This window comes from Lontra canadensis, unplaced genomic scaffold, assembly GCF_010015895.1.
Source record: "Lontra canadensis isolate GAN:19392208 unplaced genomic scaffold, GSC_riverotter_1.0 scaffold92, whole genome shotgun sequence".
NCBI lineage: Eukaryota > Metazoa > Chordata > Mammalia > Carnivora > Mustelidae > Lontra > Lontra canadensis.
Window position 1 is genome coordinate 1,432,165 of NW_022631086.1, and position 23,349 is coordinate 1,455,513.

The 23,349-nt window shown below is 43.3% G+C and overlaps 1 protein-coding gene across 6 annotated transcripts in view; it reads left to right on the plus strand.

Moving 5' to 3' along the window:
* Positions 1-23,349, plus strand: part of ESR1 (estrogen receptor 1) — a 395,092-nt gene that overhangs the window by 84,224 nt on the left and 287,519 nt on the right. For 3 of the 6 annotated variants that reach the window (XM_032836367.1, XM_032836368.1, XM_032836369.1), the window contains exon 2: positions 19,630-20,151. In XM_032836367.1, the coding sequence (XP_032692258.1) occupies positions 19,700-20,151 (452 nt within the window). In that variant the 5' untranslated portion in view covers positions 19,630-19,699. Of the gene's footprint in view, positions 1-16,159; positions 16,232-17,466; positions 17,610-19,629; positions 20,152-23,349 lie in introns of those variants that run through there. The other 3 variants (XM_032836372.1, XM_032836370.1, XM_032836373.1) reach the window with 3 other exon arrangements.

Sequence of the window (23,349 nt, forward strand, 5' to 3'; positions counted from 1 at the left end):
CCCTCTCCCTCTGTCTACCACTCCTTCTACTCGTGTGCTCACTCTCTGTCAAATAAATAAATAAAATTTTAATAAAAGTAAAAATAAAACACTCATCAAAGAACTCTGTCAACTTGAGTAACAGGAGAAAATGCTTTTTGTTTTGCTTAATAGGTCGCATTTATACTATTCTTCCATCAAAGAAATTATGATCGCCTGTAATCTAAAAATTAGTGTTTATTTCCTCATGTGCTAAGATCAGAGAATGAGTGACAAGGTTTCAAGGTTGAGTCAGGCCAATGCGTGACTCAGTGCTGTAAGACATACCTTTCTCAGTCCTAAGTCTGCTGCTGGTCTGTTGCTCCTGGGTTGAAGATGGACCCCTTGCCATGGCTCTTCTTAGGCTACATGGTATAGTCACTATGGCCACTGTCAATTCCCTTATTGGTTTCCAGTTTCTGAAACTTTTTAAGGTTCTTTAAAGAATTCCTTTTTAACATATTATCTTCCCCACCAAAAAGCTTTTGCATATACTAGTTTCTCTTTCTAGAATTTTCCTTCATTGGGTGCCTGGGTGACCCATTCGAATGGGCGTCTGTCTTTGGCTCAGGTCGTGATCCCAGAACCCTGGAATGGAACCCCACGTCAGACTCCCTGCTCAGTGGGGAGTCTGCTTTTCCCTCTCCCTCTTCCTCCAACCCCCACCCCCACTTGTGCTTTTCCTCTCGTTCACCTTTTCTCTAATGAATAAATAAAATCTTAAAGAAGAAAGTTCCTTCTGAGTGCCCCTCACCTCAAACCTATGCTTTTCGTGCTTCAGTAACATTTATTAATTGACTCATGCATTTGTGGTGGCTGGCAAATCTGAAATTTGTAGGGTAGGTTGGCAGGCTGGAAACTCAGGCAGGAGTTCACGCTGCAGTCTTTAGGCTGAGTTTCTCCTTCTCTGCGAAACCTCGGTGTTTGCTATGAAGGCCTTCAGCTGATAGGATGAGGCCCAACCACATTATGGAAGGCAACTTAAAGTCAACTGATGGTAGAGGTTAACATTATCTACAGAATATGTTCCCAGAAACACCTAGACTAGTGTTTGATTGAAGAACTGGATACTACAGGCTTGCCAAGTTAACATGTCAAATCAACCATTACAATGACCAGGATAGAAACGTGTTATAAGGCAGAAAACATCGTAATGACAGACAAGGACAGTGGGACATGGGAACGGAGAGGGGGCATGGGGGAGCACTTGACTTGGAATGGTCACGGGGAGATGACATTGGAACTGAGATATGGAAAGGGAAGAAGGGAAAGAATCATATATGCCCAGAATTTGCATTTCTACCCATTCCCAGATGATATGGATGCAGCTGCTTGGGGCCATACTTTGAGAAACATGGCGATTTAAGGGTACACTTCTTTAGTTATACAGTTGATCCTGGGACAGCCCCTTAACATCTCAGAGTGATCATTTTCCTCAATATTCCTATCTCCCATACCCTGAGAAGCCAAGACTTTTGTTGAGAAGGTAAAAATCTCAGAAGGGCAACTTTTGGAAGATCCTCAGAAAGAGCAAAGCTAGAGGGCTGTTTCAGGGAAGGATGAGGCTTCCTGGGAAGTAACACTAGACACGGATTTCGTCCATTGGTAAGGAGTGCGGTCTATACGCAGCGAAGCAGTCATGGGCTGTACCCCGTGACAGACCTGTGGAAAGAGACTTACCAGGATGGTATGACTTAAGTACTCTGTTGTCAAATGATGTCCGTGTGCTTTGTGCAAAGGGGTTATTCCCCTATGATGTCCTTTTCGTGGGAGGAGAATCTTGGTGCAGGAAGGATTACAGAGAATCCAGGAGGGGACAGAGGGACGTTCAAGCCTTTGTGAACCTTACCCTCTGCACGAGTGGGCAGTACAGGAAGACTGTGGTCGGTTGACCTGGATGACCTCCAAGGTCCCGTCTAGCCCTCACAAGCCTGTTGTCCTGGCTTCTCCTGGTGCCGTGCTCACGGTACTCCCGATTTGACAGAATTTTCAAGTTAGAAGGCTGCTCGCTTGTAACAGCTGCTGCAGAAGTGGCTGCTCATGGTCTGTGTCCTGAGAGAATTTTCCTGATTCTGGTGGAGCCAGGACCAACCCACAAAGTCAGATGTTCTTCACAAGCCCTGCGTGCCTGACTCTCCTGTCCACCCTCCAGTAGGAGGCTGCCTTTTCTGCCCTTGATCGAGTTCCCAGCACGCTGCAGGGCAGGGAGCTGTGCTGAGGAGGGACTGTCTTGGGAGTGGACCTGCTGGGGCCTGGTGTTCTGGGAACTGAATATACCCTTTCTTCATTTCATCTTTGCTGGACTTGATTTAGGGAGCCGTTAATGAAAAAACATGCCCCATTTCCCCCTAAGTTTTGTGTTTTTAAACAACACCACCAACAAACAACCATTTATACATACAAATGTTGCTGAAGGAGACATTTGGCTTTATACAAGGGTCAAAACCTCTTCATACAAGGGTATACACAAAACCTCTTGGAGGGCCTTTTGTTGACTAATTTAAAAAATCTAGAGTTCGACAAATGAAGAATTATGGAGGCATTTTATTCTGATGGGCATTAGTGTGTCCTTGAAAAGAAAGAGCAGATATGTTGACTTCCTTGGCTTCACAAATTTCACTCCAACTGATCTCAACCACCAGTTACGGAATCCATTTGTTCTATTTATTGAAGGCAGTAGGGGGAAGGGTGCATGAGAGGCCTGGATTCCTTGAAGGAACATAAATGTGACCATTATGCCGAAAAGCAGGTCTCGTGGAATATAAGAAGGGAGTATTCACTGTGCCTTTAAATTTGTTCTGTGGGGCTGGTTGTTTCCCTGGATGAAATGCAAAGCAAATCTCAAGACTTTCTGGTCACTTCCAAGTAATAAAGGGCCTCTAGTCACTAATTGATATAACCAGTCCAATGTAAATATCAAACCATGTGAGTTTCATTTACTGTCACATCTCCTCCCCTTCCCCCGTTCAGGCCTCAAACAAGCTTGCTGCTTGCAGCAGCTGAAAGAGCAACTGGCTTCTTTTTCCTTCTCTCACATTTGTTTCTCTTTGTGCATCTTGCCAGCTAAGTGTTTCATTCCTGGGGGGTTAGAATGGCTGGTCCAGCTCAGAGGAAAGGGAGATGAAACATGGTGAGGTGGTGTCATGCTTTCTAGGTCTGGCAGGTGTTAGGAACTTACTTATGGGTGCTTTTGCTATACCCTCTGTACCCCAGCTCTGGAAATCTTTCACTCGTGGATCCCTGCACGGGTAATATCACATCCTCTGGCTGGTTATGGATGGTCCCTCCTCAGCCTCGGAATCAACAAGGCACCTCCTGTCCCCTTCGGGCTGCCCCCTTAGGCTGAATCCAGATTGAACCTACATTAGTTCTTTCTGGCCGTGGCCATCATCAGCTCCATCCTTTGCTTCCACCAACTTTGTGAGCATAGACCAATCCCAGCATAGACCAATCCCTCCTGCTTGCTGTCAGAGTAGTGGGCCAGGTTGTTTTGTCCTTGAGATTTCCAGGTGGATCAGTGCGTCTGCCTGTTCTCAGCAGACACTTACCAAGTTTTCCCAGGAGTTGTATTGAGGCCCCCTTTCCAGGGCTTGGAGTGAACATGGGCATGTCCTACCTCTTCCATCCCAGGTGGAGGTGATAGACAGCAAACAGCTTTCTCCGAAAATCCTCTAATTCTCCAACTCCCGATCCTTGTATACTCTTGATGTGTGAAAGGAGAGTGAAACCCCCCATGCTACCTTTTGCTTCACCCCCCACCCCCCAAATACCATGTGGTGGCCTTTGATGTTACTTTGATTGTGCCATATACTGTTTAGGGATCTCAGCCCAACATTGCAACACAATGGCTCCATTTTAACATTCTGTTTGTCTATCAATATTTGACTAAAAATCTTGGTTCAGCTTCTTTAACCTACTGACCATCAAAACACTTAATTCAGTTAATAAAAAGACTAAAATAATGAGGCTCATCCTTCTGCTATCAGGAGTCTCCATTATGTCATCTTGAACTGATTCCTGAACTTAGTCTTCACCTTCAAAGAGTTTATAATATTATGTAGCAAATTAACCTTATAACCTAAGTAAAAGACTGTATAAAGTAAATGTCATGAGATTTCCCCAAAATACCTATGTAGGCAGTAAATGCTCTTAATGGTCGTGAGGAGTTCGTGGTGATGGAGTAGATTGGTTGCATCCAGTCATCGGTAGAGAAAGCACCTCCAAGCTAGCTGGCCTGCTCTTGCGTGTATGGGGTTAGGAGCCATCAGAGCCATTCTATTCATATGTCTTGACTTTGTCAATGTGGGGTCAATCTGTGGCCACTGGGCCACGTCATTACAGAGTTCCCAGGGATTGTTAGGAGAAGCCCATGCTGTGAAGGGAGTTGGGACTCAAGAGTTTTAGGGGAGACTTATTGTAACTACCAGAAAGAACCTATTTTGGCAGGGCTGGGACCCTTGGACCTATGTGCGTTTCAGGGCATCTGCTGATCAGAACATGTATTTCCTGCCTATACTTCTTGAGGAAGGGGTATCGCTCACTATTTCAGATAGTAATAAACACCTGTAAGTGCTATATGATTCAGAGCAACAGGCAAAGTGTCACAGAAACCCTTGATCTACATGAAGCTAAACAATAAATATGGGTAATTTCATTCATTTTTTATTCATTCATACATACATTTTTTCATTCATTCATTCATTTTTTCATTCATTCATTCATTCATTCATTCATTCTCTTTCCATATATTTACTAAGTATGAATATGTGCCAGGCAATATGATAAGGGCCCAGCAGGATCCCAAAGGAACACGGCACTACAACAATATGTGTGTTTCAAAGTGACGGGTCCTGTAGTAGTAGATGACCTACCTACCCGCTCCTCATGGAGGATTAAATCTGCTTGTTGAAGTTGTTCATCTTAGATCTATGTACTTGCAATGTAAAAACACATTTTTAAAAATATTAGGGGAAGAGGATATTATCTTTAATGATAGGCTATCTAATTTTCTCTTAATGGATTTCTAAAAATCGGACATGGAGTATATTTAATTGTGGAAAGGAGTCTCAATATAAAACCTCTGTGATGTTTATGCTACCGATAAGAAAACTTATACATACAGGACATCTGGGTTTCCTTCTAATATAAAAGCAACTATTTGGATTTTTTGGTAATGACACATTAATCATAAATATAAAACCTCTTCTTTCCATGAAAAAGACATTGAAGGTCACCATTATTGTCTTCCTATCTCTTATTAGAACCCAGTCCCCAAATCTAGTGGTCGTATTTATTAATATGTTATAAATGGAAAGACTAAAAGATATAACTAAGGAAAATCGGGTGGTTTGTGGTTTCAACTTTACTGAGAACTTTGTGCATAGAGGGATTCTAAATTACATTTGCGATTTGAGTGCCAAGCATTTTCGTTGTATATCAAAGCATCTTAACTCCTCATATTGTCGGTCTGCTTCAAAATATTTTTTATTTATTTTTATTTTTTTATTATTATTTTTTTAATATTTTTTATTTTTATGGAAGCCTGTCATCCTGAGATGACAGCCTCAGATCTGTCAACAATCTCCCACTTATTTACAGAGGTTTCAAATCTGACGATGGATATTTACCTGCACTGTACAATGCCTCAGTGGGAGCAATAGAAGGTGGTTTGCAATGGGTCTGAAAACATTGTAAAAGAGTAAGAACTGGCATTTCAACAATTCATTCCAAAACCACACTGGTTTCATAAGTGAGTTTCTGTTTTTCAAGTTTACATAGCTTGTTTCTGGTGTTAATGTTCTACTCCACACCTAAGGTGCCACTATGCGTGGTTATTTTTTGTCCTCAGGGAAACAGTCGTGATTTGTACTGAATTTCAATGATGTTGTGTTAAGCAAACCGTCATTTTGGAAGCAGTAAGCAGGCCTTCAACAACAGCTCTTTATTTCATCTGAAACCTTTGGGCCACACAGCTCTGGTCTTTATCACACTTTCCATTACCTTTAATGCATTATTAGCTTGTGCTTCTGGGGTCCCAGTCATTGTTTACTGGAAAAATAATGGTGAAAATGAACAAGTAGAACATGCCTTTCCTCTGTCATTGCATTTAATCTTTGCGACAACATTTTGAGGTAGGAATTATCCCAACTTTATGGATCGTAGACTTTAATTGGTTCAAATTCACCCAAACCTCTAGGTGGTAGAGATAGCATTCATACTAAAACATGTGAAAAGAGGTCCAGCCTCACTGATTGTTAGAAAGTGCAAGTTGAAACTGCATGGAGATACTATTTTGAGAAAGATCAAAAAGTTCAAAGATCCGCCATATTTGTGAGGGCGTGCAGGTCCAAACTGTGCAGCCGCTAGAGAGGGTGTTTGGGCAACATCTGCTAAACTAGATATTGTACATATTGACATCCGTGAGGATTGACTAATTGTAGAATTGTTGATCATGGAAAAAGACTGGGGCAAACTTAATTGCCATTAATGGGGAACTGGTAAAATAAATTATGTTTCTTCCATGCACTAGAATACCATGCATTCATAAAAAAGAGGAGGATGTGTATGTAACAAAATAGAAAGCTGTGCAAGATATATTATTAAAGAAAACATGGGATGCCTGGGTGGCTCAGTCAGCTAAGCATCTGCCTTTGGCTCAGGTCATGATCCCAGAGTCCTGGGTTCAAGCCCTGTGTTGGGCTTCTTGATCAGCAGGAAGCCTCCTTCTCTGTCTCCCACTCTCCATGCCTGTGTTCCCTCTCTCGCCATGTCTCCCTCTGTCAAATAAACAAATAAATAAAATTTAAAAAACAAAACAAAACAAAAACAAAAGCCATGACACAAAACAGGATATATGCTACTATTTGGGTTTTGTTTTTTTTTTAAAAGAATGTAGAAGAGTGTGTGTGTGTGTGTGTGTGTGTGTCTGTGTGTGTGTGTGTTTTCTTCTATCTGCATGAACCATCTCTGGAAGGAAACTTCTAAAAAACTGTTAACATTCAGGGTGTCTGGGTGGTTCAGTTGGTTAAGCATCTGACTCTTTTTGATTTCAGCTCAGGTCATGATCTCAGGTATGTGAGATTGAGCCCTGCACTGGGTCTGTGCTGTGCATGGAGCCTGGCTGAGATTCTCTCCCCCTTTTTCCTTTTACCCCTTCCCCCTCTAATCAAAAGAAAAGAAAACAAAAACTGTTAACATCCTTTGCCTCCAAAGGGGAAATTGGTGAGTGGCATGCAGAGGTGAGAAGAAATCTTCTCAAGATGTCTTTAAAAATAACTTGGGCCGTTTACAACAGAAACCACATTTTATGCTTAAAATGTCAAAGTGAAGTAATATCTGTGAAGCAAAGGAGAGATGCTCAGTTAACAAACACCCAGATTTACCTGAGGCCTCTGGTGAGCTTTAGAGAGATCAGTAAAGAAATCAACTCTCCTTTTGGGATGTTTTGGTTGTTTGTCCTACTGATTTGATCAAAATCACCAAAATTGGTGGTCTTGTTCATACTGCTCTAGCTGGGAGGGAACAGAAATAATCCTCACCACCAACTCAGCTAACAGAGAGGTTGAGACAATATGGTTTCCTTTGCCAACGTCTTTCCTCCCCACGTACAGGATGGGGAGACAGATGATGAAACCCGGAGTCATACACACAAGGCAGTTGAGGCCACTATAAGCGAGGCTCCCACGTGGTTTAGGCTGAGACTCAGGAAGTTCTGGTTCAGAGTTTCTATGCAAATTCCTTTAAATGATGTGGAGAGTATAAAACCAAGGTTGCACGGGCTCCCAACCACTCAACAAACACTAGATTACCCAAAACAGGAAGCGGGTCTGTCTGGGGGCAGAGATGGAAAAGCCTGTTAAGTACATGATAGTGAAGGGTGAATTTGGGCTGATTGGGAAACATTCACTAAAAGGAATGCAGCATTTACTTTCAAGAATAAGTGTGTTTAGATTCATGAGCAAAACTGTATTTAGTTCCATCATTCTTATGTCGGCTCTGAAAAAGATACATTATCACATCAAGAAGAGTCCGAGATCCCATTTTTCATGAAAAGAAAAGTCTGTGGGAAAGGGACTGTCAGGCTTAAACTTTTGAGACATTTGACACAGGCACCTAGAACACACTTTTATTGCTTTTGTGTTCCCCTGTCTCTAGCATCACGATGTAGGGAGAGGTGAAATCCTAGGTATTTGGAATGGTCTCACCTTCAGTTGCCCTTTGGGAAAATGGTGAGTCTTTCTGATTGGACTGCTCTGCAGCATACCCATCAGAGGCCTAACGTGGCCCCAGCACTGGTTGTGTTGTTTATATTAGATGATCAATTGCTTATGCAAGAATGAAGACTGTCCCTGGGAGGAAGAGCAGGATGTCTTTACTACAGCACTCCCAGGGTTAACTGAGGGATGGTTTGCTATAGCTCCTTTCCCTTTTGAGTTTTTCAAACCTCTTGAGAAAGACTGGCACAGGACAAACTTCACATACAGATACCTCCTCCCAGGCTCTATGCATTTCTTTTCAAGCTTCCGTGCTTCCACAAGTAGAGATTTTTTCGGTTTAGTAAGATTTCCTTTTTTAAAATTCAAATACCTGCATGTCAGGTCAGAATGGAAATTAGTACGATCAGATGTATTTCTATAAACTGAGCAAACAAGAGTTTTGATGGGATGGGGAGTTGGGAGGGTGAGGGAGGTGTTCATCTAGAACTTGAAGCCTTGATGAACTCTTGTTCATCTTAAACCCCACTGATATCCACGAAGGGCCCTGGGATGTTTGTGTTGAGGTCAGTGATGGGGCTGCTGAAAAGGAAGCTAAGGGAGTTGAGGACACACATGTAAGAGAGAACAGGTTGGCTAGGCAGACATCTTTTTTAACGTTAGGATTCTGGGTCTCAGTGGGGTGACCCACATTGATTAGGGCTGGCTCGCAAACACTTCAGAGAGAGAGAGGCTTACCAGCGGGTAAGGAAGGGTAGAGATGTATTGAGGGGAAAGGCAAGGTGGAGAAAAGGGGGAAAGTGCTGTTTGTACAACATTACAAACATTAACATTTGGCATAAAAGTCTATAGAATTACTCTTTCTTTGTCTTTATAGTGAAAAAGGCTGTTGGCAAATTTCACTGAAAATAATGTCTTTCCTCAAGAATTGTTCAAAAGTTTGCCACTGAAGTTTTCTGAATCTGAGTGTTTATAATGTGAGTCCCAATAATCTTTCCAGTTCTTTTAAGAGGCTATGGTTTTTAGGAAGGCTAGCATGTTTTGATCATAAAGCATTTTTCTTGACAATTACCATAGCAAAATGGGAAGATTTTCAAGTCTTTCAAATTGGATTCTCTTGATAATTGAACTATACCAAAACAATGATTTTTTTTGGTTAAAGGTACTATAATTTGCAAATTTGTACAATTTAGCAGATACAAGAAGGATTTAAAGTTTTTTGTTCGTTTGTTTGTTTTTTGTTTTGTTTTTAGCTAGAAAGTTTGATTCAAATGCTGTTGTCCTAAGAGTCAGATCTAAATGAACTCTTTTCTGAGGAGTAATGGATGGGAGTTGCATAACTCATTTCTTCATGTTATAAGGCAAGTTATTTCTCTGACCACTAGTTGTTTCAATGTTTTTAACTTATTTTCTTAAATCCTTCTCCACATTTCTTTACCAGTGATTTGGGAACATGGAAGCAGTCTTGTGTTTTCCAAACAATTGGGAATTTCTAAGACTCTAAGAATAGCCTACTGAGCCACGAAGTTTATGTCTCAATTTGATTTATCCTAGTCATGACCCACGCTAAGAGAGGAAACAAGGCAGTATTCACCCGGAGCTGCTGGAATTGGGTAGAAAGCATAATGTATCCTAAATTTGAAGGCCCAAGTACTGGTCCAGTTCCCCTAGCCATACGACCTTTTGCAAGTCTCCTATGTCTTTTTGGGTCACAGTTTCCTTGTAAATATAATGGAGAGATTGGGCTTGATAATCCATAAAGGGACCATCGATTCTAAAGGCCTGTTTGTTATGTGATAAGAAATCAGATTTATTTAGGAAATAGGAATCTGCTTCTAAACTTTCACCTAAGCTCTCGTTCTAAAGTCTAGCCATTATATCCATTCCTTTTGTGTTAAGTTATTGAGGAAATCAGTTAACAATGCAAATGTGATATCTGAGGGGTGTAAGCATTCATTTTTCTTTTCTTTTCTTTTTTTAAAAGATTTTATTTATTTATTTGACACACAGAGAGAGAGATCACAAGTAGGCAGAGAGGCAGGCAGAGAGAGAGGGGGAAGCAGGCTCCCCACTGAGCAGAGAGCCCCACATGGGGCTCGATCCCAGGACCCTGAGATCATGACCTGAGCCGAAGGCAGAGGCTTTAACCCACTGAGCCACCCAGGCACCCCAGCATTCATTTTTCAAACAATGCTTATTGGGGGTCAACTACACATCAGGCATTATACTAGGCAATGGACCCATGACTTGGAAAAAGAGAGGATACAGAGAAACACACAGGAAATTCCAAGAGCATGATAAGGGCTATAACTGAAGATGTTTAGGGAGCTATGCGCATTTACAGGAGAAGCACCCATTAGGAAATCAAGGAGATCAACGAGCGCTTCCTGGTAGCTGTAGATGTCTCAAGGGAGACTTGGAGGATGGACAGGAGTAAGTCTGGTGAAAGAATGGGAAGAAGATTCCCGATAGAGTAAACCACACTGTGACCATTTAGACTTAGAATCCAGAGGGTTAGAACTTGAAAGGAATTCGATATGGCAGGAGCACAATACCTATGCTAAAATGGGTGCGGACTCTGGAAAAATGAGAAAAATGATTCAAGTTCTTTTACTGTTGAGGAAGATTACTCTTCTTGCAGTGTGGAGAATGGACAGTGAAAGGAAAAGGTTAATGGCACAGCTTGGGAGAGAAGAGAATGGCCTGAAAACAATAACAAGGATGAGAAAAGAGAGTAGAGCAGTCAGGGAGATGGAAGGAAAGATTAGTGACAGGTCAAATTTGGGAGTGAAAAAAAATATGTTAGGGCTGCAGACTAGATTTTTTTGCCATGTTACACAGTTAGATGAACAGCAATGCCATTTGCTGAGCTGGGAGACAGAATGTAGAGTAGGTCTGGGGAAAAAATAAGTTAATTTTGGCCAAATTAAACCTCAAATGGCCCATCCGTAGTAGGTGTTCAATAAATACTTGTTGAATGAATGAAAATGCAAGTAAAAATGTCTAACAGGTATCTAGAAATGTGGCTTTCCTAGTCAGCAAAGAGATCTTGGTTGGAGATATCTATTTTTAAGTCTTCAATGTACAGAGGGAACCTAAAATCCTGGGAGTGGTTGAGATCATCCAGAGGAAGGAGTACAGGGCAGACAGGAGGGCTGAGGGCCTGAATCTGGAGGAATATCAGTACTTGAGTAGAGAGGCAGAGATGCTTTTGGAAATGGCAGAGTAGGAAGGATCATTAACTAGGACTAAACACTAAACTCTGAGAGGTTAAGTTCTGTGAGGGCAGAGATATTCATTTGGCTTATATTTGGGTGGCTGCTGTGGACAGAATTGGGTCTCTCTAAAATTCATATGAGGAAGCCCTAACCTCCAAGTTTACTGTGTCTGGACAATGCCAGCATTTGGATTTTTTTTAAAACAAGTAAATTTCTTATTGACGGCAACTAAATGGTGTTTGTAGCATTTTTATCATACGGTAGATCCATCCATTCACTATACTTTCTAACTGAGTTGTCCTACATGCAAGTACATGTTTTTAATGTTGTCTGTCTTCTGTGCTGTTCCTGTAAGTTTGCTATTAAAATACATTAAACTTAAAAAAAAATGGAATTAGGATCTTTGGAGGGTAATTTAGGTTGAATAAGGTTATAAGGGTAGAGTCCTAATCCAATAGGACTGTGGTCTTATAAGAAGAAGAGAACACTCCATCTGCTCTGTGAGGACACAGGGAGAAGGCAGCCATCTGAAAGCCTGGACACGAGCCCTCAATAGAGTCTGATCATGCAGACACCCTTATCTCAGACTTCCAGTTTCCAGAACGGTAAGAACATAAATGTCTCTTTTTAAGCCATCTAGTCTACGGTATTTTGTTATGGCAGCCTGAGCTAACTAAGATAGTGTCCAAAACTTAGAAATGATCCTGGTAAATAGCAAGGAATCAACATTTTTAAAATTGAGATGTATTTGACATAGCATTATATTACTGATATATGCTTTTGAGCCAATTGAATGAGTGAGTCATTCCCTGGAGTGCTCACAAGTATGTAACTTCCTTGAGACAGTGTGTTTGTAGTTGAAGGGGTTGGGAAAAATGATAAGCATTGACTAGCACGGAGGTCCTGGGTGCTCAGGGGGAGTGGGACAGAACCAATTATCCAGATGAGGATGGTAATAAAATAGGAAGAAAGACCTGAAAAGGTTCGACATGCACAAATCTCCTTTTTTACCATTTGGCTAAGGCTGGCTCTGAAACTGGGCAAGGTTCTTGGTTGATTACTAAGTGTGTGTGCAGTCTATGTGTGTGTGTGTGTGTGTGTGTGTGTGTGCACGCAAAGGCCCTCCTCCAAATTCGATTGGACTGTTTGAACCAAGGTGAATTCAGGCCCATTCTGGATATTGCCCTCTACAGAGACTACCTTAAGCCGGCAATGAGATATCTCAAGTACGTAACAGATAAAGGGAGGAAGAGGGACACAGTGTAATAATAATTGGAATAATTGGAATTCTTTTATAATTCATGGCACTTACAGTGAAAGTACTTTCTGAAGTGTCTTCTGCCACATGCAGGATAAATAAATTATATGAAAAGGGTTCTAAAATACTTAAAAAGAATTTTTTTCAAGAAAATATAAGATGAAAGTTACTAAATTCTGTTAAGCTGGAGAATTAAATCTGTGTCACACACTGATTCACAGTTCAGAGTTGCCATTCTGCCTGACAACCCCAAATTCACACTATCTCTATCAACTCCTGGGTAGGAAGCCAGGAAATGGCCACTGAATCCCAGGGTTTGTGAGACTAAGGACCTTGGGGTTTGATTCTTGGCTTTTAATTTAATTTATTAAAAAAATTTTTTTTTAGAGTGGCAGTGGGAAGAAAAGGCTGTTTAAGAACATGTTAATGAATACTGATTCCACTTAGCTTCTTATTACCATGTATCTTTGCAGGCTTATGTAACATTTGGTCATGTAAAAAGCCTGTTATGCTTAAAAAGGTCCAATGGATACAGTGTTACTAAAATTCTGTGGTCTTGAAGGAGGTGACCACAGGGAAAGGATTCTCACTGAGAGAAGGTTAGCTCTATGCTTTGATGCCTTGGCAAAATCATGTGTCCAGCACATGCCTGGTTGTGTCATTGGGTGGAAATGGGGTGTATGTGCTCCAATTTGTCCATATTCTGGGCCAGGAGGTAAAATAAATCTATGGTGATAGAAATTAGGACAGTAGTTGCCTATAGGGGTTAGGGGTTGACTAGTGCGGGGCATGAAGGGAACTTTCTGGAGTGATGGAAATACTCTGTCACCTCACTGAGATGGTTGCCACAAGGGCATACCCATTTATCTAAACTAACCAGCTGTACACATTAAGATACGTGCATTTCACTACATATAAATTTCTCCTCATACAACTAAAATCAAAGTTCAGTTGAAAGAAAGTCTATGAGCTAATCAAAAACCCTTAAAACAAAGAGACAGAATTATTTTTAAAATGAGTGAAACTTTAAAGAAAATTCTTCATTTTTCTTTTACTTTGGAGGAAATGGATGACATAAAATAAATGCACAAGACAAGATCCCAAACAGAGCATTTTAATTTTTTTTTTCTTTCAGAGAGAAAGCACATGTGTGCATGCACGAGTAGAGGGGGAAGGGCAGAAGGAGAGGGAGGGAGAGAATCCTAAGCAGGCTCCACATCCAGCATGGAACCCAACATATGGCTCGATCTCATGACCCTGAGATCATGACCTGAGCTGAAATCGAATCAGATGCTTAACTGACTGAGCCACCCTGTGCACCCCCAAACAGAATTTTTTTTAAGATTTTATTTATTTATTTGACAGACAGAGATCTCAAGTAGGCAGAGAAGCAGACAGAGAGAGTGGAAGGGAAGCAGTTTCCCCGCCAAGCAGAGAGCCCGATGCGGGGCTCCATCCCAGGACCCTGGGATCATGACCTGAGCTGAAGACAGAGGTTTTAACCCACTGAGCCACCCAGGCGCCCCCAAACAGAATTTTTAATGAAAGTAAAGGTCAGTTTGGACACAGCTAGATCTTCATGTTTTGAAGTGAAGGAACCATCTCTAGTACCATAAGCTGTTTTGGAAATAATTCCACATTTATTTCCTTTCATGTTTCTGTTGGAGGAATAATGTTTTTGTAAATGTAAAAAGCTTTTAATGGAGCTAGAGAAGAAACTATGCTTGGTCATAGTATTATCTGGTTACAAACTAAAAATTCAGAACTCTCTTGTGAGTTCTGCTGCCAATCTTCAGAATTGTATAAATTTGAAATTTGACTTTATGGCCTCAGTTGCTATGAGGATACAAAGATAATCCTTTAACAAAAACACTTTTGAAAATGGTAGAATGTTACATGGAAAGTTGGATTTTAGAGATAGTTATCAGATAGATGGGATCCTATTTTCTTGTTCTAAGTATCTGGCTTAATAAATTAGCCAATATTTGATGACCTGATATGACCAGGCACAGTGCTAAGCAGTCAGCGAGTTCCCAAATAACTCTAGGCAGGCTTGTTCTCAAGGTGCTTCTGAGCAGGACAAGGGGATTAAAAAAATAAATTAACTCATTCAAGGAAGAATGTAATAAATGCATGAGAATACCATTGACGTTCAGTGGAGAGGAAATTCCTTTTTATTTTTATTTTATTTTATTATTTTTTAAGATTTTATTTGTTTATTTGACGAGAGACATCATAAGTAGGCAGAGAGGCAGGCAGAGAGAGAGGAAGAAGCAGGCTTCCCGCTGAGCAGAGAGCCCAATGCGGGGCTCGATCCCAGGACGCTGGGATCATGACCTGAGCCAAAAGCAGAGGCTTTAACCCACTGAACCACCCAGGCACCCCAGGAAATTCCTTTTTAAAAGGGAATAAGGGATGTGGTGGCATTTGGGCTGGACCTTGAAAAAGAGGGTGCTTGCCCTGACAAGCGAGCAAAGCAGGGGTTGTAGGCAGAGAGAATGTCATCAGGAAAGCTGTGAGTGCTTGGAACGTCGGGGTTTTGTTTGGCTGGAGCATAAGGCTAGGGGTCCGATGAGATACAGGAGGCAGGAGGAAGGCCTGAACCCCTGGGGGAGCTATGATCTGGGGAAAGGGTAGAGCCGGGTCATCAGAAGATAGATCCTGAAGCAGTAAGAACCCAGGAGCTAAAAGGCAGCAGAATTGAAGAAGTAGGGGGAAGGAAGAGGCAGACAGGTCCCCGGGAGCCTCTTACAAGTCAGGTAATGCAGGCTGAAGAAGCCTGATGGAAACGTGGAGGGAGAGGGGGAGGCAGCACATCTAGAATGCTCAGCAATGTGGAAGGTGAGAGAGGGAGAGACAGCCGGCAGAGAAGACTGAGAGATGATCTTCTGGCGGCTGCGACTGGAGGGACAGTGATGCTGTTCGTAGCCCATAGTTGAGAGGAGTGTCATGTTTGTGGGAGAAAGAGTGATAACTCATAATTTGAGCCAGCCAGAAAAAGCCCGGGAGATGCTGGAAAAGTGGGTCCGGAGGTGCACTCAGCAGTGGAGCTGGAGAGAGAGGCACTGGACCAACCCTTCTTCACCTGCCAGTGCCTGCAGTCGTGGCAGTGGGGGGAGCAGGAGCCCTGTGACCTCGAGGAGAGAGATGAGGGGATTGCTGGGAGCCGGCTGCACGGTGGGGTTGTTTGCCAGAAGAAGTGAAGGAAAACTGGCGAGGTGCAGGACGTCTTCCAGCCCTGTCCCCAAGCCTGGGAGATGAATCTGACCAGGAAGAGGGAAGAGAATGCTGGAGAGAAAGCATTCAAGAAAACTGCCTTTAGTGGACTGACCTTGCCTGCTGGTCTCGGAGTAATCCAAGTCCTCTAAGATTATTATAGTCTACTTCGTTTTTCCTTCTTTTTTCCCTCTCCTTCCTTCCCTTCTTCCTTCCTACACATCCACATTTTTGGACTGGCCTAGTGCATGGGTGGCCACTGTTGACCTAAGGAGGAATTAGGATTCACCACTGTCACCTACAAAGAGGTACTGTCTTTTCAATATTTGCCTTTACAGCTGATTGTGTAGGGATTGCCTCTCTGCTCCACTATTACAATGTTTGGGGTCTTTTAAAACATGAAATTTATATTTGCAATATGACAACATTAAAGTTTTTATAACTCTCTCTCTCTCTCTATATATATATATGTATAAAACTTCTAACTTCTTTCTCTGTACTGCTCTGGAGAGCCACTCATAGTATCTTGGTAACTGTAGAGGGTCCCAGGGCCAGAGACTGGCCACTCCTGGCATTGTGATTAGAGTCATTTAATACCCAAGGCCATGACTAATGTCTGGCAACAAAGGTTCCACTAGGTGTCACGTGTCCTGGGACCTTGGGTGAGGGCACAAAGGGAACACCTCATTATTGTGTGTCAGTACCACGGTCGGGAGAAAAGTTGAGGACCAGGTGGGTCCATCCAGGACACCACTGTGGTATGCGAGCCCCCCCCTTCCCCGTGATCAATGCCGGTACACCCAGAAAGCCTAAAATCCATTTAAAACAGAGGTACCCACCTTTGTCTTATCTTCATACCCCAGGCTTTTAATAATATATTTTTTTCTGTATGTTTACAGAAAGCAGTCAACTGAGCTATTCGTGGAAAGGTTTGTGGGTTTGATTAACGAGGTGGAGGAGTATTACATTTCAGCTGGAAACACATCCCTAGAATGCCAAAACATTTATTCCAAAGTCTGGTTTCCTGGTGCAATCGGAGGCACGGCAATAGTGTGTCTGTTCAGAGACTGGGGTAGGGGGGTGGGGGGGAGGTGGGGGGAGGGCTGGGGCCAGCAAGGCATCTGATCCAAGTGTATTCCAGAAGGCTTTTATTGTTAAATTATATTCTTCAGGAAAAACCACCCATGTCACATTTTGTAAATTTGATATCCATACACTTTTGACTGGCATTCTATTTTAGCCATAAGCCTATGATTTACAGCAAGCCTGTTTTCCCTCTTGCTTAGGGTGGCAGCAGAAAGGATGGGGTGCTTTCCAGGCTCCGAGGATAAGGAACAAGGGGGTTGGGGTTTTGTTTCCCCCCAAGAAGACTGACTCTAGGCATGCCACTCCGCGCCCCCCAGCAGACAGCAAGCGTCCCCTCGCTCCCCACTGCCAATCATGCAGCTCAGCGCTGCAGCCCAGCTGCTGTGTTTGCCGGGAGGGGCTGCCCAGTGCCCTGCCTACTGGCTGCTTCCCGTATCCCTGCCATTCCACACACAAACACATCCACACACGCTCTGCCTCGCTCACACACGGAGCTACGCGCACATGCGAGCACACTCCTTCCTTCCCTCTCACTGCCTCAGCCCTTGACTTCTACAAGCCCATGGAACATTTCTGGAAAGACGCTCTGGATCCAGCAGGGTAGGATTGTTTTGATTTCTGTCTTTGTAGCTTTAGCATTTTGAGAAAGCAACTTACCTTTCTGGCCAGTGTCTGTATCCTAGCAGGGAGATGAGGATTCGCTGTGTGCATCTCCGTTTTCTTCCAGGACTTGGAGGATTCTTTGTGTAATTCATGTGTAATTTGGCGGGTGCTGATTTTTAAGAGCCCTATGAAGTGCTTTTGCATGTGTTTAAAAAAGACATTTGAAAATTGAAAGTGTGATTTATGGAAACGAAATCATCTGTAACAAAATTGCTTTGGAAAGTAATGGTTGCTGGCCATAAAGAGAAATATCTGTGATTCACCTAATGTATTTTTAACCCTTTCTTTGCTTACAATCTGTGGTTATTGATGCTAAGCTCAATTTTGTCTTCATAGTAAACCAACTACATCTGCATAGTGTCCAAAAATGGTCTGTTTGTTCTTGTAAGAACTAGGTGAAACGTATACTTATTAGTATAAAAAATTTAAAAAAAATTACTGTTGGTAACAGCAACCGTGGCATTTATATGTGCCATGAACATTTTGTTAGGTGCTCTGTTGGGTGTTTGGGATAGCAATTAAAGCAAAGCATTAGTGGTCATATCAGATAGTTGTATCAGACTCTATTAGGCTGTTGCAAAGGAAGTTTATTAAAAAGTATAAACTCTCCAGGATTGTGGGTACATAATATATTTACCATATCCCACTTGTGTACGTACATACATATATTGTTTGTGTGTGTAGGCTTAGATTTTTCATTCTGTTCAAAACTTTTTTCTATTCCTTTTTCATCTGAATATTTGATTCTGCATATCCTAGTGCAGTGAATGGAGAACAGATTTTGCATATCCTAGTGCAGTGTATGCAGAATCGAATTGCAGGAGTAAAGAACAGAAACGTAGCACTGCATTTCAAAATTTGTTGGTTAGACCAACAGTGTAACAGAGGGACCAAGGATTCAGCTCATGAACTGAGGTTACATTTGTATGGAAAGGTCACAATTCATATTAAACTTTCTGAAGTTTTGGTTGCATAACCTGTGGAAGACACAGACACCCATGCGTGCCTAACCAAAGGTTTTTGTGAATCATCATTCACATGAGAATTCATAATGGGAGCAAGTACAGTAGTGTGTTCCAACACAAACATACCAGTAAGTCTGGGAGCATCTTAGAAGGTCCTGGCTAGAGGGGACCACTCGGGGAAGTTCGCAGATGAGGAAACTGAGGGCAGGCACCATTCTTCTGCTTGCAAAGCACAGTTCTTTCTATAGGTACACCTTGACTCTCCACAACCTCCTCCCTCTCCCCACTTCTCCCCAGATGTCTCCTCTCAGTCCCCGCAGCTGCTAAATATAGCTGTCTGGCGGTGGCCGCACAGGCAGCCCCACAGCCCATTCTATCTGCCATATCTCAGTTACAGAGTGGCCCTCCCCAGGGTCATTCTATGTACACACTACATACTTCCAGCCAACGAGGAGAGGGAATCAAACAGAAAAAGAGACAAACAGAGATAGATAGGAGTCTGGCATGGGGCACATAAGGCAGCACGTGGAGAAAGCCGGCCCCTGGATTAGTCTTGCGAGTTTGTTTTAAACCTCGTCCTCCCCGGGCCACCTTTAGGAGATCCCTCTGCGCCCCCGCCCTCCCGCACGGAAATTTAGCTTCCATCCAGCAGCGACGAGTAAAGTAAAGTTCAGGGAAGCTGCTTTTTGGGATCGCTCCAAAACGAGTTGCGCCTGGAGTGATGTTTTAAACCAATGTCAGTGCGAGGCAACAGCCCCTGGCTGGCTTCCAGTACCTTTGTAATGCATATGAGCGCGGGAGATCGGTACTTAAAGTTGGAGACTCTTGGAGCCCGGGAGTTTGCTGAGCGCGCTCGCGCCGGGCTGCACTTGATCGCGTCTGGGCGCCCGGCTTCCACCGGACGGGCCGGCTCCCCCGGCAGGGCCAGAGCTCGCTTCGTGGCGGGACATGCGCTGCACCGCCTCTAACCGCGGGCTCTGCTCTTCTTCTAGGTGGCCGCTCGGCTGCTGAGCCCTCTGCCCGGAGGGGAGACAGTGCGCGCCTTGCCCGCGGCCACTGACCATGACCATGACCCTCCACACCAAAGCGTCCGGAATGGCCCTGCTGCATCAAATCCAAGGGACCGAGCTGGAGCCTCTGAACCGCCCGCAGCTCAAGATCCCCCTGGAGCGGCCCCTGGGCGAGGTGTACGTGGACAGCAGCAAGCCCGCTGTGTACAACTATCCCGAGGGTGGCGCGTACGACTTCAACGCCGCGCCCGCCGCCTCCGCGCCGGTCTACGGCCAGTCCGGCCTCTCCTACAGCCCCGGGTCCGAGGCAGCGGCGTTCGGCGCCAACGGCTTGGGGGGCTTCCAGCCGCTCAACAGCGTGTCTCCGAGCCCGCTGGTGCTGCTGCACCCGCCGCCTCAGCTCTCGCCCTTCCTGCACCCCCACGGCCAGCAGGTGCCCTACTACCTGGAGAACGAACCGAGCGGCTATGCGGTGCGCGAGGCCGGCCCTCCCGCGTTCTACAGGTACCCGCGCCGCCCGCTGCGCCACGTCGGGATGGCAGCTGCGCGCCCCGCGGGCGGGAGGGGGGCAGCGGGAGAGGGGGCCGCGCGGCCGAGACCTCGCGGGAGGCCCTAGGCCGCGGGGCTGGGCACCCGGCAGCCGGGCCACGGGAGCCCCGCGACTCGCGGCCCGGCCGAGGCAGGGGGTTTAGGGTGGGGGGAAAGGGTTTGTGGATCTTGCTTTCCAAAGCCAAGTTCTCTCGCCTGGCAGCCTAAAGAAAATTCTATTCTCCACACCCGTACCATCTGCATAAGAGGCAGATCCAAAAACCCGTGGACGTCCTAATTCATTTTGGAAAATCATAGGAAGCGGCGGTCATTTGTTGGGGGGGGAGGGGAACCCCAGAGCAAATAAACACAAAGCTCTTGGAGTCTTTATTTAAGGCTAGAGGTGTGTAGGGTTAGCGGAGCTCAGAGTTTATTATCATTCTTCTTATTATTTGAAATTGTTTTAATGTGTTCGCGAAATTTCCTTTCATCTAGAATTTATTATTGGAAATTTGCACGCTATTATTGCGATGACGATGATTTTGTTTTAGCAAAAAGTGCTAGCACCTACTTCCCCACTTTCCTCTCCATCCCAAGTTGGAGGCTTTAGGATTGAATTGTGCCCCTCCAAAGAGCCGTAGAGGAATTGAATGAGTCTTAACAAGCTTCTGATTTCTGTGTTGTCTGGCCGGGTCCGTGCTGGAGCAGCTTGCTGGCGTATGACTTCTGACAGCCGAAAATTTATAGGTTTCTTGTGAGTTTAAAACATGCCGAATCCAAGAGTGTTTTGAAATAACTCTCCTGCCAGCTAAGTTACATTTCTGGCCTACCCGGCAGAGCGTGCCCGGGAATGGTATGCGGGGTCAGCTTCCTTGCGCGCCTTTCAGTCACTGTGGAAGTGTTAGTCGTCCAGGACATACAGGAACACGTTTGTGGCTTAAGTGGCCAGTGTTTTGTGTCCTTATATCTCCCACCCCATCCCTAAGGATTATGCTTTCCTCCCCTCCCTTCTCCCATTACCCCTTTGACAGTTTCTGCCTTCTCTTCCTGATGGACCTGGGCGTGGGGGGGGTGGTGCTTATGTTGGTGATTCTTATGAACACCTGTGCCCTAGGTACCCAATGTCCAGCTGTACTCTGGGGCGCCCACGTGGCTGCGCGTTGAATTAGGCACAGCCAAACTGCAGACTGGTGTCTGCACTTGCCTCCCACCTCCAACTGGACCCTTCTGCATTCCAAGCTGTGAACCGTTTTCTATTCGGTGTTCTAGTTCCAGAGAGATATTCAGAGCAGAAGAAATAGGAAGAAGGTACAGGTTGGCCCCAGAGGATACCGAAGGGCAACACTCTTGGGGTATCTGAGCGTATCCCATGTCCTTTGGCCCCTCAAATGACTTTGGAGCATCATCTCACAGCCAAACAGGTTCAGACTGAGTTATTACTTAAAAGACAAAGAATGAACAAAATTCAGAAAGCTGGCATTTTTGAAATTAATTTTATTTGTTTTAATTAAGGGTTAAAATGGAAAGAAAAAGAATTTATTCTCACTTTTTTTTTTGGAGTGTTAGAACAAAATATAACGATTAAGTCTTATTCATACAACCTTTTAAATTTCTTGATGTGAAGAAAGGCACTTGGTATGATGTGAATTCCATAACCTTATAGTGGACTCCAGAAACTATTTTCTTTTCCATATAATTTTCAGTTCTTTTATTGCAAATTAATCCTACTGAATTTCAATGGGTACTAATGAGACTGCTCCTCAGCAAATTATTTACTGCCTTGCTAATAATTACAAAGTGAGCATGGTCAAATAAAGAGGGGACATTTAATTCAAAATTGTTCATCATCTCCGTGGCAAATAATATTACTATAATATGCCCCATCTTAAACTTTTTGCATTAGATGGTATTCAAATATATTTAGAATAATGAAAAAAATGATGTGGAACTTTAATAATAAAGTTAAGAACTCATACACATGGGTTTCAATGCGGAAACTCAGTTTTATGATGATTTTTCCTTTGTAGTTTATTTCCTATAATGTCCTTACTCTTTGAATTCTGCCTCTGGGTAACCAGGGAGGAAGAGAGGACTCTGTACCCAGTATTGTTTCAAGTGGACAGATGTTATTTAATATTTTTGCCCGCTCAGTTTTCCTGTCTGAATAACTCTGGGTAAAAAGAAAAAAAATTGATTAGGCTCTTTTAGAAACCGTCTGTTACCTTCAGTAGTGACTAAAGTTTTGGGAGTTGAAAGCAGTGTTTTCAAACTGCTTGTTGTGATCCAGAGCAATGTGATATTGCTTAGTGAGTCCGGAACATTTTTTTTTTTTTAAGGAGTAAAATAGAAAATAATATAATAGAAAGTACCAGAACACATGGTATTTCATAAGGATGGGTTTTGTTTCCTGAAAATTTGTTTTAATTATACACACTCATAGGCTCCGACTCTTAAATAAAATGTCTTTCTTACCATAGACGTTTGAAAGTTAGTGGCCTAACGTGTTGTGCTCGATAAAAGACACAGAATTTGTGTGGCTAGTTGTTTTAGTTACACAAACCAAAAAGATATTTTGTCTTTATTTTATTTTCCCCCTTGAAATTAGCTGGTGTCTTCAGGTCCGTTAGATTAAGGTTTATTATTTCTGATTCTTAACTTTTCCATTTGTAACATGGTGTCGTCTTATGGATTTTCTACCTGAATGTTCCACTGGGATGTTTAAAGAATTTACATGAAGTTCACATCATTTAGCGTTAAGAAAGGACAGTGACTTATATGATGGTGACTTTCTTCTAGTGGTCACAATATGCAGCCATATCTATGTACAAAGAAATGTAATCGATCAAACTGCCCTGGGCATACCATAATGTGAGAAAGATTGTCACACGTCCCAACGAATTGTTGGGAGGAAATCTATTTGTAAACAGGCGAGCTGTGACTTTCCAAGATGTGTCTTACCTAAAATTTCATGACTGAAGGCGCCTGGGAGTCCTCTTATCCTCAGCTCCTTTTCAGTGTTCAAATTTCTTAGGAGGTTTGAACAAAACTAAAGATAAAACATATTATATCCACCATGTTTTTAAAAATTCAAGTTAAATACTTAGTGCTCCATGTTCATTTCAGTTTTACTACCCCATATTCTTAAAGGCTAAATTTTATGCACTTCTCCTCCCC